Here is an 18,966-nt window from a genome sequence, read left to right on the forward strand (position 1 = left end):
TCTGTCACTCCAGAGGATGTAATATCAGCTCAAATTTAAGCTTCCCCATATTTGGCAGATTCAGTCTCACTTCATTTCAATTGCATTGTATTGAAACTGCTCCAAATCACAGCAACAAGCCATCTCCAGGCATTTTAAATTGAAAGAGCGCATTGCAAACATCCTAACTAGAAATCCAATGAATCCCCTAAGAGCAAGAACTCACTCTCAGATAACAACAACTGTATGTATATTCACGTACGTTACCTTTGAATATGTGTACAATCTCAAACACAACTAATCTGACAGGAGAGATAAATTTCTGGCACACAAAAACGCACACATGCAGCATTGCCCCAGATCATCTGTGAAGGCCTCTGCCAGTTGTACATCGATTAAACGTCATTATCAGTCAAATTCAGGCGCTCGGATTAGACGCAAAGATCAATAGTCTTCCCGGGCATTTCTTAGTTCCGCTTTCATAAACTCACATGTGAGTCCGAACGGCTTTTTCCGTCTGCTTCTGAAGATCAGTCGCTCTTTGAAGGCAAGGTCTTGTCAGGACCTTAGTTAAAGAAATATAATAATTACCTGATTGCCAGCTCTTCTGTCTGGTTTTTTGTGTATGAAATATAACGGAATATCTGCACTATCTTTTTTTTTTGTGATAAATTGCACATTATTTCCAAAGTCAGTCACAAATGATGCTTCGTTTTATTCATTCAAATTCTGTTACGTCATTTGCTGATAATGATTAGTTGTTTACATTTTTTAATTAATAGTAAAAAAAATAGTAACGCCATCACTAAAGAAACCTAAAATGCTGTAGCTTCATCCAGTTGATTTAAGCACAACTAAGACAGCAATTTAAGTGAAGGCTCTGATTAAATTAAGAGGACCATTGCTCTCTAGTGGCAGATTTCTGCATTGCTCCTCCACCACTGCAGAGTGGCTCTTCTGTCCGGGGTGGCATCAGTTTAGCAGACATAGCAACAGCATTGCTACTGTCTGTGGTGAGGACAAGTGAAAGCCCACTCACAGCTGCAAAAGAGCTCCTCATACAGGCTGCCAAATTCCACAGAGTTAACACACGCACTGACATCATTATCATCCTTCTTTTTCCTGTCATTTTTTTTCTCCCCCTCATAAATTCACTCCAGTGAAAATGCGGTCAGCTTCCTCCGTTTGCTGTATGGTTAAAGGAAAATGAGCCCTGAATTCAAGTGAAAACATAAAAGCAGCTCTGGTTGGTTCCCTGCTTTGAAGAGCGTATGAAGTTCCCACTGTGCCACCCTCTAAATCTTTGTTACACATGTGGTCAGTCCATTTATTTGTCTGCATGTAATATTTTATTTGCCTAATTTTTAGCCATTTATGTCACCTCGATACCCCGGAGGACCAAGACCGCCCCTCAGATTACCGAATCAGGTAAGAGCCAGACTGACCCCTGCAGGCAGCAGACGTAACTGAATTGTATAAATGAGCAACATCACAGTGATTATAACATTGGAGATGGATCCTCTTCTTTCTGTAGGGTCTTGGAGGAGTTCCAGGGAGCCAGCCTATGTTACCAAGTGGAATGGATCCCACAAGACAGCAAGGTGCATGCCCACACTGAAACACACACATATAGTCAATAATTACTTTATTTAACAATAATGCAGGCAGGCAGGATTTTGTCTTTTGAAATAATATTTACTGTGCGATCATAGCCTGATTGAGGTTTTGCCCTTAAAACATGCACCCTTATGTATTAACACGACTAAAAGAGGACTCTCCACCTATAGATCATGGATTCCTGAGCCAAATTTTACCGTAGTAGCTGTCAAGATATTTCATTACAAAATAAATAAACCCCATTATGACACTATAATTGGGAGAAGGGAATCACCAAAGTCAGAATGGGTTCCCGAGGGGATTGTGAAACAAAGGTTTTATGACAATACATTCTCTGGAGAGTCCCTCTAGAAATCACATAACACACTGAAAATTGAAAGCGTTGTTATATCTGATCAAAGACGCCCTTTGTTTCAAAGAAACAGTCGCCCTTATTCATTGCACTGGAAGAATGGCACGTTTATGAGTTTTTAATAGTGTTCAGATAACCGTGAAACCCAGTTGAAAGCTGCTTGTTACCAAGATGAACTCATGGTTAGCCTCTCCCTGATATACTATTATCATTAATATTAAAACCAGCATGTTCGGTATTCTTATGAATCAAGCATACTCCCATTTACGCAAACTACTCACTGCTCCAGACAACACTTAAATTATGCATGGGTGAAGATGGTGTTCAGCCACTGTCGAACCAACATCAGACCAAGAAAACGGTGTCACTGAAGCAGCTGTAAATTTTAGCATTTGTGCCATCTAAGTCTCGTCGCCTTAAAAATGCATCCTCGTCTGTGGTTTGAGTTACCAAAGTGGCCACAAAAAGGTGTTAAACACAAAAATGCATGTTTGAAGAGAACCTTTTCTCATTCTGGTAAATCCTACACTTCAGGACATCCAAATATGGGAGGACCAATGCAGAGGATGACTCCACCCAGGGGCATGGTCCCACTAGGACCCCAGGTTTGGGTCAAGATGATTTTTCTTTGAGGACTACTTGCTGTAAGTTTTGTTTCTGATAGTTACTCTCATGTAGTCGTGTCCAAATGGAATTCTGGTTTCTGTTTTTTCCCAGAACTATGGAGGTGGGATGAGGCCACCACTGAATGCTCTGGTTGGTCCTGGGATGCCTGGTATGAGCATGTGAGTGGTATATGAATAACACCATAACACACGCACATATAGACAGAGTAGCATAAGGCCTATCTGAGCACATGAGCTTATAAAAGAGTAAAATACACTTGTCTGTGTATCTATTTTAAAAATGTAAGCTTACTCAGCACATTTTTCTCCAAATGTCAGCTATCTTTAATCACTCAGTAGAGTTGTTATAGTCAGCCGTTTCCTTTAACTGTCTTTTGCCTACAGCTTTACCACATGTTTTTAACTTTTGGCTCTGAACATGAAACCACAACCTTAACCTTTCCCTCTATTTAGTCTTCTTTAGTTTTTTCTTCTTCTTCTTCTTCCATTTACTTTTTTTCTGGCATCTGGGGAGCTTGTTATTGCCAGCTCTTCCCAAATAAATTGGAAACAAAGACCCTGCCAAATGCAAAAAACTCAAGTGTATGGGTGTTTTCTAGGGGACCTGGTGGTGGTAGACCCTGGCCAAATCCTCCCAACTCCAATTCTGTAAGTCCTGCAACAAAAATACTGAAGAAGTTTCATTTTCATTTCATGACTTGAGTGGTTTACTTCTTTGTCTTTGTAGACCCCATACTCTTCTGCGTCACCAGGAAGCTATGCGGTATGTATGTTTGAAACTCTTAAACTAGCTAAATAGGCTTTAATTCACAGGATCATGCATGAATGTCATGAAAACAAAACTCTCTTTTCAGGGACCTCCGGGGGGAGGAGGGCCACCTGGAACACCAATAATGCCAAGTCCAGCAGGTAAGCTCTGTGTGTATCAGTTGTATATGTGTATGTAGATATATAAACATGCTACTGACCTTTAATTTTCTTACTGTTTCCGTTTTCCTTTTTGTGTTGTGTCAGATTCAACTAACTCTGGAGATAACATGTACACTATGATAAACACAGTCCCTCCAGGTGGAAGCCGGCCAAATGTGAGTGGCAATTGGGTCTGTGTTAGTGTTACAAGTCAAACAGGAATACTGCTGTTAACTTGCCCTATGTGTGTTCTCCGAAGTTTCCTATGGGTGGAGGCAGTGATGGTCCATTAGGGGGAATGGCCGGGATGGAGCCACATCACATGAATGGCTCTTTAGGTACAAAAACAAGAAGCTTCTGTGTCCGGCAGGGGTAAAACAAACAAACTAAAAAACCTCTGGTTATGTTTGTCCCTGATTTGTCATGAAAAATTAGTATTCATTTGATCGTGGTGATGTGCATTATTTTCATACTTGTGTTCCCTCCTTCAGGGTCGGGCGATATGGACAGTCTCCCCAAGGTATGAGAAGTTTTTCACCTACTCTGAACTACACTTCTGATTTTTGTAGCAGATACTGTGATATATGTTTTATTTGTCTTTGAACAGAACTCTCCTGGTAACCTAAGTATGAGTAATCAGCCTGGGACGCCTCGGGAGGATGGAGAGATGGGAGGAAACTTCCTCAACCCTTTTCAGAGCGAAAGTGTGAGTGAAAATTAGTTTCTTAATATATGGGATTACTGGAGGTGTTTGCTGCTGAGAGTTCCCTGTAATACTTTGCCTTAAACGTGCCCATTTTTTATGCTAAGCTAAGATACTACTTGCTGTACTTTTTACCATGCGGATAATATCAGTCTTACTAGTCTCTGCAAGATATATAGACTGTATATAAAAGATAACACCACCACTGGTTTGCTGACTACTGTTCTGAAGCCTCGACTTTATGGCCATTGCCATCTTCTTTTTCTTTGTTTAAACTGGACATAGTGTATTTTCACCAGCATTATCTCTGGCTAGTTAGCTTAGTTCCCATGATGCAGCCGTGATTTTAAATGTGATGCTAATTCTTGCTGGTGAAACAAAGAGGCTTCGCAGCTGACTGCGAGTGCTCACAGACCTGATCCCTGTCTTCAAAGCAATCATTTCAAAGGCAACAAAGTCCCATTTGGCGCATATGGTCCTAGCAATTTTGGTCTCCAACCACTAATATGCTTCGTGTGACTGTTGCATAATTAAGACTGATGGCTAGAGATGTGCTTTCCTCTCTTAAACACATAAACAGTTGCGTTTTTATGTTTCTGCTTAACTTTTTTCTGCAGTATTCTCCAAACATGACGATGAGTGTGTGAGGGCTCTGGAAGCAGGTTTGGTCTGTCGCTCAATAACCTGGTGTGGCTCACCAAAAAGCAGTGAGACATGATATGATGCCATCTAGGCCAGTGACTCTTCCTCCACCACCTGCCCAATCGGACAGTAGCCCCAGGCGCCATCTTACTACTACTACCCCCCCTGACCGAAGTCCCACCCTTCCATGGTTTCTGTCCATGTTTCTACGCTCCTGTTTTTCTCCAGTTCTAAGTGGTGACTCTGCTACCTTCATCTGCTCTTCCTCTGCTCCAATGAGACTGTACAAAGGAACAAAATTGACCCAGAGGAGAACTGTAAATTTGCATACGGTGTGTATGAGAGTGCAAACAGTCCGGTCACAGACAGATTTTCCTGCCTTTGCATCAGATCACAAAGCTCGGCACCCAAAAACAAAATACCAGTAGCCTAAAGTTAAAATTCCAGTGAGTTTAAATATATAAAGTCACTGTTTGATTGATCTAAATGGCTGTCATCAAGTCTTCTTTTTTCTAATTAGTCTGTTTGCAGTACCAGAAGAGAAGTGGAGAGACATCGCAATCCTTGGGCCGATATTTGAGAAGTCTTTTTAGAGTATGTAAATGTCTAAAGACCGCATACATTGCATTTAAAGTTTTATACTATCAATGGTTTTCTCATCCCACTTGACAATATTTGTTTTCATATTTAATTTGAAGGCGAATGTTCATTAAGAAAAAAACTCGCTCAAGGCTTAAAGTGAGACTATGAACCTGCTTTAACAGCAGCCAACATGCAACAGGTGGAAATGGGAAATGTCTAAACACAAAAGTCGGCAAAGTGGCATTGTAGATAGGTCATTGCATTAGCTAACATTTAGCAACTAAAAGCTAATGGTCATACCAGACCAAGCAAGACAGATAAAGCAAAAGTCCTGATGTATTGAACTAAGCATTCATGCATTCTAGTAGTTACGGATTCATCTTTCAATTAGTCTGAGGGAAAACGAGCTAATTCGTCTTTAAAAACTTCCATAGTCTGACTTTAAGTCACATAAGATCAGTCACTATGCTAATTGTAATTAAACTGAAGTCAGCATAAGGCTGAGGAATGTTTGCACAAAAGTTAGTACTCCGTAGTAATCCGTAGTACTCAGTAGTACTGTACAGACTGAAAGTTTTTATTTCACCTGAACTCTTACTACAATTCATCCTGTGGGTTTTTCCCATTATGTGCTTTTGTGGGGCCGAAACAAATGTTTTTGACAGAAATGAAGGAAATCATTAGTTTGTTTGTTTGTTTTACTTGGTGACAAAACATGCTCCCATATCCTAGACATAAAAATGTTCAAATGAGAAAGAGAAGTAATAAGAGGTAAGCAGTATGGATGATAAACTGCAAGCTTTGGTCACTCATACTTAACTGTCATCCGGAAAAACTGTGATTTTTAGTATGATGAACAATTGGTTGGTACAGAAAAATAAAACAAGCTCGTTTTTAAATAATCTTTGAAACCTTTTTCACTGCCCAAGATGAATTATTATCATGTACAAAGGGTGAATATTCCTGCAAACATTCTCCTTTCCCTTCCCTTACTGCAAAGTGTACAGCTCACAAATGTAGCTCCTCTGTCTTGTATGTGTATTTGATATTATTATTATTATTATTTAAAGATAATGCTAGAGAGAATTATTATTGCAAAGGGAACGATGGACTGATGGCGCACCATCACAGCTGACCTGAGATGTTTTATTTTGTTTTGTGTTAGATTGAAGCCATAAGTGGGAGTACATAAAGATCAATTTGTAAATTGGATCATTTTTTTTTCTTTCTGTTTTTGTGACAGTATGTGGGACTCCATTTGTGACGTGTTCATTTTCTCTTTTTTATTCTTGTATTATGTTTTTGTAAATACACAGAGAAGTTTCATGGGTTTTGACTATGCTGATATAAAGCTTCTCTAACCTTAAAGTGTCATCTCTTTTCATTTTGAACAGACTTTGGAGTGCATTTGAAAGTATCTGCTGATGAAATTATATGAATATGATCACAATTGTGTTTGTTAAAGCTGTACTTAAATTTACCAAACCTGTTGTATAACTTCTATCAAACAATCATTTGGGGATGGATTTTGTACTTAAAATTTGATAGACAGGTAGATAGATGATAGCTTTACATGTATAGCTACATATTTTAATAATAATAGTAACAACAGCAAGTCCCCCAGAAGAGCAAGGGCTATGCTAGAGGCTATGCTAAAACTCGATGTTGTTACTCTAGTTATAACAGTAATAACATCAAAGTTGTTATGGCTTATGTTGTTTTTATTACATCATGCTGATATCAGCCTGTTATGATGTCACTGTAAAGTCGTAGGCCATCGTATTGGAAAAAAAAAAAAAAAAAAGAGTGTGTTGTACAGCTCTCTCTATGCCAAGGGCTCAAACTCCAGTCCTCGAGGGCTGGTGTCCTGAAACCTTTCCATGTGTCCCTGTTGCAACACACCTGAATAAATTAGTAGGTCATTAGGAAGAGTATAGAACTTGACTGCAGGCTGAGGAGAAAACTCCTGACCCTACTCAAGTAAATTTAAGTAAATGTAAGTGTTTGGAAAAATGTACTTCTAAAAGTACTTTTATTTCACCATGTCATGAGCAGCTGTAACATGAATCAAATGGCTGAATTGCCACCTCAGGACACCGGCCCTCTAGGACTGCAGTTTGAGACCCCTGCTCTATGCCTTTCATATGCTGTATTACTCAATATGTTTTGGGGTTTGTTGGGTTTTTTTCAGTCAAGGTCAACTTTGATCTTGGGCACTAACAATGATGGTTAAGGTCAAAAGCTTCGCCAACCTATTCGTGTCCCCCAAGGCCCAGTTTATCACCGTAAAGTTTGCAGATAATACATAAAAACTGTAGTTAATATAAAATATTTTATCAATTTTCACATTCGGTGTGACGACCCGATTCTCAGCAAATCGGGTTGCGTCATTTTTGCAATATCTAGTTAAGTGTCCTCTGGTTTCTAATCATGTCTCTTAAATTCACCATACCTCCCCCCAATCTAAGAATATTTATCTCTATATTGACGTTCATAAACTTGACTTTAAGCCGTGTTTGTTCTGAGACTCATTAGTTTGATTTCCTTCCTCTGTTTCAGATCCTCTGTGTCCCAATGAGAAGGAAAGTGCCGGAGATGTAAAGGGAAAAAGCAATAAAACACTGTTATCACCTGCTGTATCGCTCAAGTCTAACCAGAGACATCAACTGGCTCCATGAGTCACATTTGTATTCAGATGTGCTTTCTTTGATATGAGGGAACTCTGTATCGCTGATGTGTTGGTGCTCTTTTTTTTTTTTTTTATCTTGCAGGGAGTTCAATGTGAGACAGGTAGTTAAGCGTTTGACTGTCGCACTCTGTGTTACTACCTGGTCTAAAGTATGTCTCTGTAGGTCATCCAGGTGATGACTGGGAGCTTTGGTAAAGACAAAGCTGATGAGACTCATAAAGCTATTCACTAATGAACCTGCGACATTCAGCAGTAGGTCTGCTAAAGACAAGTCAACAAACTAATTTCATTAATACTGCAGTTGGGTTAAATAATGTTGGAAAAGGATTTTTCTTGTCTCCTATATTAACTGAAATCTACAAAAGGACACGCTATGCTTGCTTTTGTTTTTCAGGAATCTGCTTTATTTGTACTTTCTGTGTTTTGGCTGACGCTACCCTGGAAATTCCAGTAAGTTTCCAGTGTTCTGCAATAACTGGCAATTCCAGGCTGCAACAGATGGTGATTGTGAAATTGTTTATTTCTGTGCCACCCTACCCAAATCTGTCAAATACTTTTGCTGCTGCTCACTTCATACTTGACGGATAAAGAGAATATCTGTTTCACATGTCTGTGAGAAGCTTTTGCAGGAATGCAGCACATTCATGTTGTTTGCTGTTTTCCATTTTGTTATTCTGCAAACGCGCGCACACCACAGATAAAAAAAAATTAAAGCTTTATCCTTATCTGTACCAATATTGCACAATCCCATTAAAGACCACCTCCTGGCTTATATAACTTCCCCGCTGCACCTTCCCTATAAGAGTCCAGCTGTTGTGGTCTTGCAGTAGTATACAGCTGCCTGTCATTTGACTTGTCGTCATGTTCCTTCATTGTTCCCTGGCTTTGCTGGCTCTCTTCTCGCTCTCTGGTGCGTCTGATCCAGGCTGCGAAGAACTCATTAAGCCTGTGGAGGATCATAGCAAGGTACAGTGTCCTCAGCAGAGACATTCACCATGAAGCAGATCTGAGTTTAAATTGTTTTAAATCCCTGAGGGCTGAATCATCATCGCTGATGCTCCTAGCTCTAGCAAAAAAAAAACAACAAAAAAACAAAACAGACTTGACCTTGGATGGTTAAAAAGGTCCCACTGGTGATTTTGCATGTATAAACTTATTATTATATATGATCACAGAAACAAGTGATGATCATGTTTATGCATGTGGTAAAGATGGTAAACTCCTTTCTGTTTTCAATAGAAATGCTAGTTCTTTAGAACCTGCTGTGAATCTCTTTGAAAGTTGAATTTACTTTTTCTTTTTTCTTTCTCTAGCTTTGGGGAAAATGGATATTTTACGCTGGAACATCAGACAGCAAAGAGCAATTAAAAGAGCTTAAAACTCTGCACAGCTTCTGGGTCGAACAGACTCCCATACCTGACAGTGAAGACATGCTCAGTCGCTTCGGACAAAAAGCGTAATTGTCAATATTTTCTAAATGATTTGTACTACCTTCAAGGCAGGGGTGTTAAACATAAGGCCCGTGGGCCAGAATCGGCCTAGCAAAGGCTCAAATCCAGTCCAGTGGACAATTTAGGAAGATGAGAAGGTGGGCATAAATTTGGGGCTTTTAACAAGGTTTACAGTTTTGTAATGAGATGAGTTTGACACCCCTGCTTTGAGGCATCAAATGAGTTACGTAATTTGACCTCTTGACTTTTTTTCTTTGTTTTTTCATGTGCTTATATTTTTTTCCTGCTCCTTAACAGGGATGGAAAATGTTATCATGGAAGTGTCAATGCCACCTTCTTAGGAAACTCTTCCACAGACACGTGTAAGAGATCACATGTTGTTATACTCACATTATCAAATAGTCACTGTGATGTAAAACAACATGGCAACCATCTAATTTGTATCTTACAGATTACTATAACTCCACCACTCATGAGCATATTGGCAAGCATCTGGCCACTTGCCCCGACTGCATGCTTTGGACAGACCACTTGGTGTCAGAGGTCGGCGGCGAAACCACAAAAAGCAGAGGCTTCAGGATCTTCAGTGAGTTGCATTTGCCTGTCTGTGTCCATATGTGTCCAACTTTTAGGACTCTGTAATGTTAATAATTAGTTTCAAACTGTTTTTTTTTTTTTTTATTGTTTTTGCCACTCTGTTGAAAATAATGTTAACACTGCCATCCCCTACCTCCAGCAAAGACTGGGACACTGGAGGCCTCTCATCTCGAAGTCCTCAAGAAACAGGCTGAGTGCCTCAACTTCACACTAGATTTATACTTTGCAAACACTACAGGTGAGATGCGTTCACCATCCACGCAAACAGTAAGCAGTACATCTAATGTAAACAGTGACTCATCAGTTTGATTTCCTTCCTTTGTTTCAGATCTGTGTCCATATGAAAGTGAAGCTGTAACAGATGCAAGACTGGAAGAACAATAGAGAAAAACACATTTAAGCTCCTTTCACTCGATCTCTCAGATCTATCCTGTAACCTGAAATTACTCAAGTGTTTGAAGTGTGTATTCAGATGTGTATCACAGATGTGCTGACAGATGTGGAGAAAGCGCTCTTTCATCTTGCGGTGGGTTCAGTCCAGGACAAGGAGTTTGTAACAGTGTTAACTCTGGCTGGGTTTTTTTTGTTTGTGTATGAATAGGTGCAAGACTGATTTTACATTTACTAGAAGATGCAGTAAACTGTGATTTCTGATTTGTCTTGTATTCACATAAAGATTTACAGAAAGAAACTGTGTTTGCTTTCTTCTGTTTCGTGTAAATCCGGTCTATTGGTCAAACTTTGGCAAGTCTTTCCTGCGAATTTATAACTAAAACTTGGGCTTTTTTCCTTCAAAGCCCCTCCCTTCCTATATTTTTCCATCATTGGCCTTTATGTCCCATCCTGACAGTTTTGCACTGTCTGTGGAGTTTTAAATTGGTGTGTGGATTTTACAGTACGTGATATTAACCACCTATCAGCATGCAAAAAAAAAAGAAAAATTGATTCTCTTCTGGTTATCCTTACCAAAGTTGCAGGGGGGCTGGAGTCTGTCCCAGCTGCCATAGGGCAAGAGGCAGGTTACACCCTGGACAGGTCACCAGTCTGTAGCAGGGCTAACACAGAGACAGACAGCTATTTGCACTCACATTCGCATTAACCTAACCCCACTAACTACATGTCTCTGGACTGTGGGAGGAACCGAGAGTACCTGCAAAGAACCCACGCAAACAAAGATAACAACAACACACAGAAAGGCCTTGGCCAGATGGTGGAGTCAACCCCAGGATCTTCTTGCTGTGAGGCAACAGTGATAATCACCATCACACCATACTGCAGTGTGGTGGTTAGCCAAAAAAATAAATAAGTGATGAGTATGTGGTAAAGATAGTAAACGCCTTTCTGAAGGTGAATACTGTTTTATGTTCTTCTGCACATTATACCTGTTAAACGCACATCATGCTGATACAGCAGGCCTTGTCTGGATGCATCTTGCACTCCACCTGAGAGATTCATCCAAGGAACAGCGACCCCAGCCAGCAATTCCTAACTGAAAAGTTAGCCTTTTTTAAAACAACAACAAAATCAAATACTGATTCTCCTTCAAGCCCTGCTACAGACTGGCGACCTGTCCTGGGTGTACCCTGCCTCTTGCCCTGTGACAGCTGGGATAAGCTGGATGAATGTATGGATTCTCCTTCAGCTGCATCTCCTTGGTCTGAATTGAAATGCTATTTCTGAGAAACAAGAAGTGGCAAGTTTTGAAAATGATCTACCATATTTGTGATTGCAGCCTTATGCTAATTTTCCCCACTTAGCCCACTTAGTAAACCTAACCTTTAATATTTACCATTTAGCACGCGCATACACGCATCACCAACAAACACCAAATGAAGCATTATCTCTTTTGAAACCAGCCTTACACAATCCTATTACATAGTCCAACCAGCCCCTCTGCCCACCCCCTCTCTTATGTAACCTCCACTGAAGTCATCCCTGCCTCCCCACAGGAGCTCAGCAGTCCTGGTATGGAGCTGGCCGTCGTTTGACTTCTCATCATGCCTCTTCATTATTGTCTGACTTTGCTGCTCACTCTGTTTTCTGATCTAGACTGGGGGGGGTGCAGGGGTCAGCCATTCGTTTTCCCAAGGGGTCACATGAGAAGAGAAACCAGTACTGTTGTGGAGGGCCGCACCAATAAGCAGATAAAGAATATCGGATTAATACTGAGTGTGATTAATCACAGAAACGGGACAGTGTCCTCAGCAGAGATATATTTTGACAATGTGATTTTAAACCTAACCCAAGTCACTTTCAGTAGAAATGTTTGTTTCTGCAACGACTGTCAGAACTGTGAAGCTGTATAAATCTCTCGAAGTCTGTCATTCTGTGGCTGCTTGTCTGTAAACTCAAACATAAAAACCTGAATATTCTGTTGATGTTAATGATTTATTTTATATGGGTGATTTTATTTTTTCAGCCCTGTTGTTCTTTTTAAAAGTGCTTAAAAAAGTGGTATGGTATCTGGTAACCTTGCTGTATTTGGGAAACAGGTAGAGTGCCTCGACTTCACAGTAGATTTTTCTGTGTTTGTCAGATTTCGAGTTCTGTTTAAATATCTCCAGACTGATTCTTAAGTATACATTTTACATGTATTATCTAGAACTTATATTACATCTCTTGTAGGTTGAGTTTGTTATTTATAGTAACCTTTTATTTTGAGTCCTACTAGTTTTTATTCTCTAGTTCTGTCCATGGTTATAGTCGTGAGTATTGTGTATGTAGTACTGGAGTTTATCCTGTCTTGTCTGTGTAACCTGTGCTAAGTTTCTGTCATTCTCTGCGCCCCTTCGCTGCTGTGTCTAGTTATTTTTCATGGTTTATTTCAGGAGGTTGTCTTAAGTTTAGCTTCCTTGTCTCATTAGAGTCAGTTCAGCAGTGTATTTTAACCCATGTGTCTCCACTTCCCCTAACAACCCCCCTATGTATATATTGTCTCAGTCTCCCTTCATCCTTTCCAGCATTTCAAGTTTTGTGTCTCCCAGCTCCTGTGCCCCCTGGCCCTAGTGTTGATTCCCAGTTTAGGTTCCAGGACGTTTATCTTTTCAGTCCCCTTTTGTATTTTATGTGTGTTTCTTTGATGTCATGTTATTTTCAGCCTGAATAAATGGCTCGATTTTTGTTCACCACCACCTGCCCCTGCATGTCTACGTTAGAAGCCTCACATTCCTCTCCGCTACACAACCCCTGACATGTACAACTCTTGTTTTTGGAGAAAACCCTCTGTTTTTACATACTATCATGTTCCGTGTTACCCAAGACATGAAAACAAAAAGCTATAATGACTGAATTATATTGTATTGAATGTAGAACTAGAGCTGTTGGGATTTATCATATATAATCATGTATAACCATTACAGGCATTAAACACTGTCCACTCTGCTATATCTAATACTTAAAAATCCTCTTAACTACCATCTATAAATATCAACATTAATTAACACGTAGAACTCAAATCTTGCATATTGCAAACTATTATGTGCATTCAGAGCTATTCTAATTGGTTTTTATTTTTGTTACATTGCAGGTGCAATTGAAATGTACTCATATTCATGTAGTCCTTTTTTTAGTTGTACCACTCAAAGAGCATTTAACTACAAGTCACACTTTAACTAAGGCCCTGCGACTGATAAGTGACCTGTCCAGGGTGTACTGTGATAGCTGGGATAGGCTCCAGCCCCTCTGCAACCCAGAATTAGATGAGTGGAAGATGATGGGATGGAGGTTCTCTCATAATCCTTCAAAGACCAGCGTGTGTCTGTCCCTGCAGGAAACTGCGCTCAGAGATTTGAGAACGCAGACTGTTCTCATGTTTGGGCGGCTCTGCCTCAGGAGGTTGAGCATCTACCCATCAGAAGGTCAGTGGTTCGATCACTGGCTTCTCTGGTCTGGACATTAAAGCATTCTTGAACAAGATACTGAACTCTGTCTTCTGAGTATGTGAATGTTAGGTTATGGATAGAGAGACGTATTGTGTGAATGAGAGTTATAGGAAGAAAGTCCTTTGAGTTCATTTCTCATGGCAGTGTTGAGGTCTTCCTTGAACTCAGTGTCACCACTGTCCGATTAAAAATACACACAGACGTGGCATATACAGTTTCAAGATTCCCTAAAAGCATAATTTTTCTTGATTTTTTGTATCTGAATGGATACAAAAAAATTGTATTTGTATTTTAAATTGTTTGTATTTTCCTTCACTCAGAAGGAAAAGCCATCAAATGTCAGGATAAAAGAATGACATTTAGGGGTTTTTTTTACTGATGAAAAATGTCAAACAAGGTCAAATTTAACTAGAATAGGTTGTAAAGGTTAATCTGTAAATAAGCAAAGTTAGTTACCACAACAAGGGAGAAAATGCCACAGCAGCTGGAAAAAAGAAGGAGAAATTTGTATGGTGGTTATTATAAGTGTTTCTGAACTACTAATGTGTCCTTTGTGCAGGAATAGTCTTTTATGAAATGTGAGGTATGAAGTAGAGAATATTAATGCATTTATTAGCTAAATATTTGATATCAAGGAGAAAAAGGATTGGCACGTCCACCCACAGTTAAAATCCATGCTAGTCAATAGTTTGGCTGTGTTTTATCCCTCTGACATGAATAGAGGACCCCACTGAGGTCAGAGGTCATTCCAAAGGGGCTCATTTGTCAGGACTACAGTGAAGGGGCTCAGTGTATCTCTGCTTGGAATTCAACCAAATTTGGGGAGAGCTACACTAAAAATCCCCTGTCACAAAGACATTGCATATGTTAAAAAAACAGATGAGTGTTTGTGTGTGTGTCTTTCTTTTTATTTTCATGCCTTGTTTAGTGTGAGAGAGGCTGTGCAAGGAGGTGCTCGCATACTGAAAGATGGAGGGGATGGAGGTCCTATTCAGACTTTGCCAGCTGGCTGTTATATAACAAGATAAATGGGACACAAGCCCGACTGACTGGATGCATCAAGTGAAAGACTCCTCCTGAAACCAGAGGAAGGAAAAGAGAGGGAGAATTATTAATGTGATTATAAAGTCACGTCATGGTGACAGAAAGCATTTCCTCACAACATATATTAGTTTACAGTAAGTGTTATTATAGCTTGGTTCGGCATAAGTCTGCATGAAATTAGTATAAGTCAACATAATGTCCTGTGGAGTGATGGGTGCACAGCTTGGTGTGTGTGTGTGTGTGTGTGTGTGTGTGTGTGTGTGTGTGTGTGTGTGTGTGTGTGTGTGTGTGTGTGGCCCAGCCCACTGTTACAAAACATGTCCCTCAGTTCCCTTTGAGGAGGCTCTAGCTGGCAGTGGGGTCCCTGAGGTTAGTGTTGCTCCCTGGCCGCCTGCTGTCTGGACCATGGCTGCACAGCAGGTTATAGTTCTGCTGGCTCTCGCCTCCCTGGCCGTCGCATCTAAACCGGACTGTAAAGAGCTGGTCAAGCCTCTGGTGCTGGACAGCCACAGCCCCGTGAGTATGAGCAACCATTTGTTATGAAGCAGTCATAACAGTGATGCATATTAATGTGAACTGAATAGCTGAATCTTGTGTTATTGGTGGGATTGTTGCAAAGTAAAGATCCCAGTATATGTTATTCTTATTATTCTTCATCCGCGAACTAGTCGCACATCATTTGCCGTAGACACACTGTTCATACGCCAAAACGACGGGCTTACTCGTGTCCTGCGTGTTTCTATTCAGATTTCAAAATTTTCATGCAGTTTCTGAAATATTCCACTTTTTCTATTAATAAAGTCCCATTGACTTTGAATGGAGAGGCAGCACTCTCTCACTTTTCTGCTGTCACTCTCCTTCCTCTGGACCCATTTTCTTTCACGTCATTTGCCCATTCAGACGTCGTTGTCACACCACGATGAATATCACGAATGTGCCAAAAACAATATCGCATTTTTCCACAGTAACTTCTAAGGTCTTTAAATTATTTTTCAAAGATGTCACAAAGATATCTCTCAAATCCCTCCCCCATTCATGTGTATTGCAGAGCAACAGTGAAAACTAAGTAGGTCAGAGTGCGAAAAGCATCAAAGCTCGCCTGAAAATTTTCGGTTTAACCTGTCGCTGTGACCATCATTTTCACCCTTCAGCCATCCTTTTATCTTCAAAACAGCTACGCTTGTCTTCTTTTCAAGGAGCCCTTCCCACACATGCATACTTCTTGAACCGGAGCCGTTTGTTTCAGAGGAATGGCATTTTGAACTCCCGTTCACTCCCTCTTCATTATCTCCAACCAGTTTTGGACAAAAATCCCCCCAAGCTTTTTTAACTCGCTCCCCTGACCTCACTTTAAGGTCTACACACACCAAAATCCATAGATAGGTAGAGCCATGTCTTGGGATGCTAACAGTTTTTTAAACAGATGAATACCACTTTTGTTTCCCATTTTATATACGTCATTTTGTGATAGACAGAGAGACGGGGTCACTGCTCTCATTTCACACCCTCACTCATTCGAATATCATTTGTTGATTGGTTGGCACGGTCCTGCTTGCTTGTCCTCAGTGGCATACTTATCACTTTGCTGGCCTCTCCCTCGTATGCTGAAGGTCATCAGTTCATGTCAGCATGGGACATTTTTTTCTCTTTCTCTGCTTCTCTGTAAACATATTTTTACAATTTACTATTTACAGCGTCAAACATGTGTGTTCACCCTACAGCAGCAAGCTATTTGCTGTATGTAATGAGGTTGCAGGTTGAAATATTTTACAGATAATTTTAATACTGATTTTAATCTCACTCACTTTTTAAGTAGATTTAGACAAGGTCTCTTAGTGGCACAGTTACTGCTTCCTTGTCTGTCTTTTGTGTGCTGAAGGCCGTCGGTTGGAGTACAGCATGGGACATTTTTCATTTTTTTAGCAACCATCCCACTGCAGTTCCCCGAGAAACTGCACGGTCTGTTTACTGTTGCAACAGCATAAAGCAAATGTTCCTTGGAGTTTTTAAAAACCAAAGAAAGTTTCAGCTGGTCAGTAATAGCTGGAAGCTTGCGTCCATGTGCATCGAGCACTTCTACTGAATCTTGCATGTAAGCTACATTAATGTGTCCCCTACTAGATTCCAACACAGTAGTTTTCACTGATTATAAAGCAGAAAAATTATGATTTAGAAGAGCTGCAAAGTAAAATTGTATGATTATTTATTTTTAACTTAGGGAAAGGGACTCACCTACCTCTGGGTTAATCCATGTTTTTGGGGAAGCCAAATGCCATGTCTGTAGTCACAGCAGAGTAAAACAATAATGTAATACATTTTCACAACGCTTTTTCTCTAACCAGGCTATGAGAGAAAGTTTTATTCTGCTGAGAAATAAAGTCTGGTCACATCTAACAGAAACAGTCATGAGAGTCATTTGCATTTTATTTTTCTCTCTGTGTGCCGGAAGATTTATGGGAAGTGGGTGCTTCACGTGGCATCCTGGGACGATCCGGGCCTGAAGGACGACATATTGTCAGTGAACAGCTCCTGGTTGGATGTGTCAGCGTCCTCGGAGAGCGGAGTCATCACCATCTACTGGGCTGACCGCCTGTGAGTGTCGTGTGTTTCATGTGTGAACATACTGATGCGGTCCAGTTGAGAGTGTATAGTAAAGTGTTGTTGTTGTTATCTCAACACAGGAATGAAAATAAATGTCTTCAGGGCATAGCGAACGCCACCATCTCAGGAATGACAAGTCACACCACCTGTATGTGTGGTATTTTTGCTCTGACTCACTGAGTTGGTGATGTGTGCCGCAGGTTTCATTTCTTTTAATCGCTGGGGGTTACAGTCAGAGTTATGTTTAGTTTTGTTTTTTTTCCACAGATAACATCAATGGTCACACTTCCTATCATGACGGGAAGTACTATGAGACCTGCAGCAACTGCCTCCTGTCTGAAGACACCACTCTTCTCCCTGACGGCAAGTCAAAGGGGCGATACTTCTTCCTGTTCAGTAAGTCGTTTTTCAAACCTTCATCTCGTATTTTAGCAGCAACACACAGCTTAATATTTAGCACATACTGCTTTAAATAACCACCTTTCTTTTCCCGTCCTCTTCTTTCTTTCTTGAAAAGCACGGACCGGTGCTCTGGAGGGTTCTGAGTTGGAGACCTTCAAGAACCAGGCAGAATGTCTTAAATTCCCTTCAGAGTACCACTTTACAAGCAAAGGTCAGCCACCATTTAGGCGTGTTTCCAGCATCCAGTGTGACCATCACAAACACTATTCTCATTTTGTGATTTCCTCTTCCTTCAGATCTTTGTCCTGATGGCAGGGCGACCACGTCAACTGGCGTCAAGAATACAGAGAAAGAGCAACCTGAGATAGAGCCTAATGTGCAGTAAAGTAGAGCAAAGAGGGCCACAGCTCTGTAAACACCCAGATAAATCTTCCTTTAAATGTACTAAATAGTGCTGTAGTGTGATCTATATGTGCTGCCATACAATGTTGTGCTGCATAATAACTTTTTAATACACTATGTTGTCTTTCGAGCTAAGAAAAATCAAGTCTAAATGCCCAGTTTAAATCCTTTTAGTGGTATTTGTACGAATCTAGTTCCCACTGGTTGTGCGCGGCAAATAAAAAGGGCTCTAACTTCTCCGTCTGTGTTCTAGTCATTTATTTTCTGATCACCATCACACTGCTGTTCCCCAAAGCATCAACAAAGACTGTTACTGAATAACATCAGTGTTAGAGGGAAGAGAAAAGATGTTAAACTCTTAAACCATCACCACACAGAGTCCAGAACGCCCCCACAGGGAAACATCCTTCATTCTGCTGCAGAAAAGCTGCTCCAGGTCCTTTTTGAAAGATTTCAACAGCCCAAGACAAGATGTGGCACTTTGCCTGA

The 18,966-nt window shown here is 40.5% G+C and overlaps 3 protein-coding genes across 4 annotated transcripts in view; all 3 read left to right on the top strand.

Annotated features, from left to right (window-relative positions):
- Positions 1-6,778, top strand: part of ssbp2a (single stranded DNA binding protein 2a) — a 59,804-nt gene extending 53,026 nt beyond the window's left edge. For both annotated transcript variants that reach the window (XM_004544440.6, XM_004544441.6), the window contains 12 exons: positions 1,348-1,407; positions 1,514-1,580; positions 2,483-2,553; positions 2,666-2,733; positions 3,174-3,222; positions 3,302-3,337; positions 3,429-3,483; positions 3,589-3,659; positions 3,743-3,821; positions 3,975-4,003; positions 4,091-4,189; positions 4,804-6,778. In XM_004544440.6, coding sequence (XP_004544497.1) covers positions 1,348-1,407; positions 1,514-1,580; positions 2,483-2,553; positions 2,666-2,733; positions 3,174-3,222; positions 3,302-3,337; positions 3,429-3,483; positions 3,589-3,659; positions 3,743-3,821; positions 3,975-4,003; positions 4,091-4,189; positions 4,804-4,833 — 714 coding nt within the window. In that variant the 3' untranslated portion in view covers positions 4,834-6,778. The remainder of the gene's footprint in view (positions 1-1,347; positions 1,408-1,513; positions 1,581-2,482; positions 2,554-2,665; positions 2,734-3,173; positions 3,223-3,301; positions 3,338-3,428; positions 3,484-3,588; positions 3,660-3,742; positions 3,822-3,974; positions 4,004-4,090; positions 4,190-4,803) is intronic.
- A 2,120-nt stretch (positions 6,779-8,898) lies between these two features.
- Positions 8,899-10,838, top strand: LOC101478366 (uncharacterized). The gene is made up of 6 exons (XM_004544442.6): positions 8,899-9,065; positions 9,413-9,555; positions 9,848-9,912; positions 10,002-10,136; positions 10,287-10,385; positions 10,476-10,838. The coding sequence occupies exons 1-6, from the start codon at positions 8,961-8,963 to the stop codon at positions 10,529-10,531; spliced, it is 603 nt and encodes a 200-aa protein (XP_004544499.1). The 5' UTR covers positions 8,899-8,960; the 3' UTR covers positions 10,532-10,838.
- A 4,561-nt stretch (positions 10,839-15,399) lies between these two features.
- Positions 15,400-18,716, top strand: LOC101479392 (uncharacterized). The gene is made up of 6 exons (XM_004544446.5): positions 15,400-15,588; positions 17,522-17,664; positions 17,754-17,821; positions 17,941-18,069; positions 18,191-18,286; positions 18,372-18,716. The coding sequence occupies exons 1-6, from the start codon at positions 15,478-15,480 to the stop codon at positions 18,458-18,460; spliced, it is 636 nt and encodes a 211-aa protein (XP_004544503.1). The 5' UTR covers positions 15,400-15,477; the 3' UTR covers positions 18,461-18,716.
- Positions 18,717-18,966: the final 250 nt, after the last annotated feature.

Source organism: Maylandia zebra, linkage group LG12 (genome assembly GCF_041146795.1).
Source record: "Maylandia zebra isolate NMK-2024a linkage group LG12, Mzebra_GT3a, whole genome shotgun sequence".
Classification (NCBI taxonomy): Eukaryota; Metazoa; Chordata; class Actinopteri; order Cichliformes; family Cichlidae; genus Maylandia; species Maylandia zebra.